Below are 3,464 nucleotides of genomic sequence, written 5' to 3'. Positions count from 1 at the left end.
AGGTCAGTGTAATTTTTCAAACCACATGGGAGGTTAGTGCAAATGTCAGAAACCTCAGGGGAGGTTTCTGCAATTATCCCTAAAATATATAACAAAGTGCTTTTAAAAACTAATTATTGTACTTAGAATGATATATAATGAATATATACATGTTAATAGAAGATTTAATTTCATTTTAGCGTACTTTTACATAAATAAATAATATAGTTAAGTATAAAAAAATCATATCACTTGTTTAAAAAAATATAGCATCATTTCTTCATTATTTTTTTAAGAACAATTTAATTTTTTCACTATTTAAATATTGTCAGTTTAAACTTTAAAAGTTAAAAGAATTAATTATACAATAAAAAAGTAAACAAATTTATAAAAATATATGTAGTTATCAAATAAAAACTAAGCAAGTGGTAAAATCTTATGCACATTTAAATGAAGATCAAATATACAAATCTTATCAAAAACATATACTATACACGTGTTGTTTCGAAAATAAAAGATTCACGATTGTTAAAAAAAAAGAAGTAAATTGTGTCAATTAAAAAATCGGCCAAATTTTTTGTTGAACCGCTAGGTCAAACAAGTTTGTTCAGATTTGAGTGGATCAATTTCTTGTCCGGTCAAACACATATCACCAGGCCAATTGATTCAATTATCGGGTTGGGCTGAATTTAATAATTATATTGATTGGGACCCACCCCTACCTATTTTGCAATTATTTCTTTTAACATATATAAATAAATAAATAAATAAGCAAAGTACAAGTAACCAAAATATTTAAAAAGTTGGGAAAATCGCCAATTTAGTCCTCAAGCTATTTTACTAAAGCCGATTTGGTCCCTAAGAGTTTTATCGCACCAATTAAGTTCCTTAACTAAAATACTTGTGCCAATTGAGGACTTATACGGCGTCACCACCCAAAACTCATATATCTGTACAGAAAACAACGGCCAGGCAGGGGCCTTTTTAGAAGTTCGCATCCTAATTTCTACAGGAAGCAAGACAGAGCCCATTTTGCATCCGAATTGGGGGAAACCTATGAAATTAGGGGTTTTCCAAGACAGAATATAGCTGCTAGCATCAGTGGTAATAAATAGTTCATCTACGTTCTACCATTTTGATGCATTTTTCCAGTGAAAATATCCAATCCAATTTGAAGCTTCCCTACTTTAGTTAGACCTATCAGCAGAGAAGTAGATGTGGAAGCAGGAGGAGTAAGACCAAATTTTGTCATTATGTTATACACTTCAAAAGCTTTCTCATGCAGTCCTGCTCTGCTGTAAGCACAAATGAGCAAATTGATGGCAATTATGCTAACAGGTATGCCCTTCTCAAGCATAGTCTTCAGTAAGTGCAAAGCCTCATCTAACCTTCCTGCCCAACACAATCCTGAAATGGACATGTCAGATATTGAACAATCAGGAATCAAAGCCATCATAGATAATTCCCTTAAGAACCTGTTGCCATCATCTTCCCTCCCATATTTGTAGTTTCCTGCAACCAAAATGTTAAAAGTTATACCATCAGGAGCAACTCTCATATTCCGCATTTCCTCATAGAGCATATTAGCCTCACCAATTTCTCTTGCCTTTACATGGCCATCCATCAAAGCATTGTATGTCACAGTGCCTGGTGAAACACCCATTTCTTGCATTTCTTCAAATATTTTCCTTGCTTCTACAATGTTGCCCTCCTTGCAGAGTGCATTAATAATTGTAACAAATGTGGCAGTGCTTGGTTCACAACCGCTTTCCGCCATAAAATGCGCCCAATTCAGAGCATGAGATGTCCAGCCTCTCACACAATATGCACTTATTAGCAAATTATGTGCAATAACATCAGGTTCACAACCATACTTCCTCATCAAAAACAACAAGTTTTCTCCTGTTCTAACACACCCTTTTCTACAAAAGCCAAGAATCATCACATTATACACAAAAATATTCGGGCAAGGTCCCCTTTGGATCATATCTCTAAATAACTTCCATACACTACCATAATCACCAACTCTAATTAGCAGCGCAAAGAAAATGCTAACAGCTGATAAACTTGGTCTAATTCTGACCTCCCTCATTCTATCCCAGATTTTCAATGCTTGGGAACCCATATCTGCATTCACAAACGCCCTCATCAAAGAATCAAGAACCGAGAAATCTGACTCATACTTGCTATGCTCTCTCCACATAAACTCTACCAACTCATTACTCCTACATTCACCAATTCTACTAATTACACAAGAGAGAACATCATGTGCCATCAACCTCAACCCCTCAGCAGCCAAGACATGTGCGACAATACAACACGACTGGACTATGAATTCCGAAGCATCACAGAAGACCAACTTGAAAAATGCAAATGAGACTTCGCGATTTTCAAATAATTTCAAGATTTCTACAAGCAAGTAGGGGCAAACCCCCAATTTCTTCCGCTATTTGCATGCAAAATGGGTTTCTGTCTTGGAAAACCCCTAATTTCACGGTTTCCCCCAATTCGGATGCAAAATGGGCTCTGTCTTGCTTTCCGTAGAAATTAGGATGCGAACTTTCAAAAAGACCCCTGCCTGGCCGTTGTTTTCTGTACAAATATATGAGTTTTGGGTGGCGACGCCGTATAAGTCCTCAATTGGCACAAGCATTTTAGTTAAGGAATTTAATTGGTGCGATAAAACTTTTAGGGACCAAATCGGCTTTAGTAAAATAGTTTGAGGACTAAATTGGCGATTTTCCCTAAAAAGTTTCATTATCCTACTATACTTTTCTTTTTACTCACTCAACATCTACAAATGCTTTAATTGGGCCACTATATATATATATATATATATTTTATTTTTGTGTCATCCAACCCAGTAAACTTCTAAAAAATGCTTCAACTAGGCCATTCCCTCTGGTCGGCAGTCAAGTTGAACCGTACAAACTTTCATGTGATGCGCATTCCTCATGTATAGGGAGATATATGTCTTTTTCCGTGAAATCCCACTCTCCAGTTAGTTAGCTACTAGTGTGAATACTCGTGCTACGCATGGTGCTGATATTATTGAAAAAAATAAAATGGTGAACAAATAAAGGTGAAAAAATTGAATCAACAAAATTTAAATGTAACATCTGTTTAACAATAGTTTGAAATATAATAAAATGTGTATATCATTTAAGAACTGTCTTTTTTCGGAAGATGAATCCTGAAAAAAAAATTAAAATTTATATTAAAAAAGGGATTTTGTAAAAAATTTTCAGAAATAATGGATGATCAGAAAATCAATGCAATATCATTCATGACAAAAAGCAAATTCTTTTTTTTATTATTGGTCATATAAATTTCATTCCTTGTATTTAAAGCAATAGGGAGTCATATGTTTTAGATTTTTTTTTGTCCTTTTTTTTTTTTTTTTGTAATGGCAAGGCTTTATGTCATGGAGATACTTAAAACTCGCATAGTTTTCACGTGCAAAGTTAATAACTTTGAATAAATTG

The 3,464-nt window shown here is 34.2% G+C and overlaps 1 protein-coding gene across 1 annotated transcript; it reads right to left on the bottom strand.

Annotated features, from left to right (window-relative positions):
* Positions 1-1,024: 1,024 nt before the first annotated feature.
* Positions 1,025-2,525, bottom strand: LOC113712522 (uncharacterized). Its single transcript, XM_027236001.2, has 2 exons — positions 1,573-2,525; positions 1,025-1,491 (listed from the first exon to the last, which is right to left on the bottom strand). Exons 1-2 carry the CDS (start codon positions 2,252-2,254, stop codon positions 1,100-1,102), a joined length of 1,074 nt encoding a protein of 357 aa, XP_027091802.1. The 5' UTR covers positions 2,255-2,525; the 3' UTR covers positions 1,025-1,099.
* Positions 2,526-3,464: the final 939 nt, after the last annotated feature.

This window comes from Coffea arabica, chromosome 10c (assembly GCF_036785885.1).
Source record: "Coffea arabica cultivar ET-39 chromosome 10c, Coffea Arabica ET-39 HiFi, whole genome shotgun sequence".
NCBI lineage: Eukaryota > Viridiplantae > Streptophyta > Magnoliopsida > Gentianales > Rubiaceae > Coffea > Coffea arabica.
The sequence above is the reverse complement of the archived record's forward strand: the minus strand, read 5'-3'. Positions and strand labels throughout refer to the sequence as shown.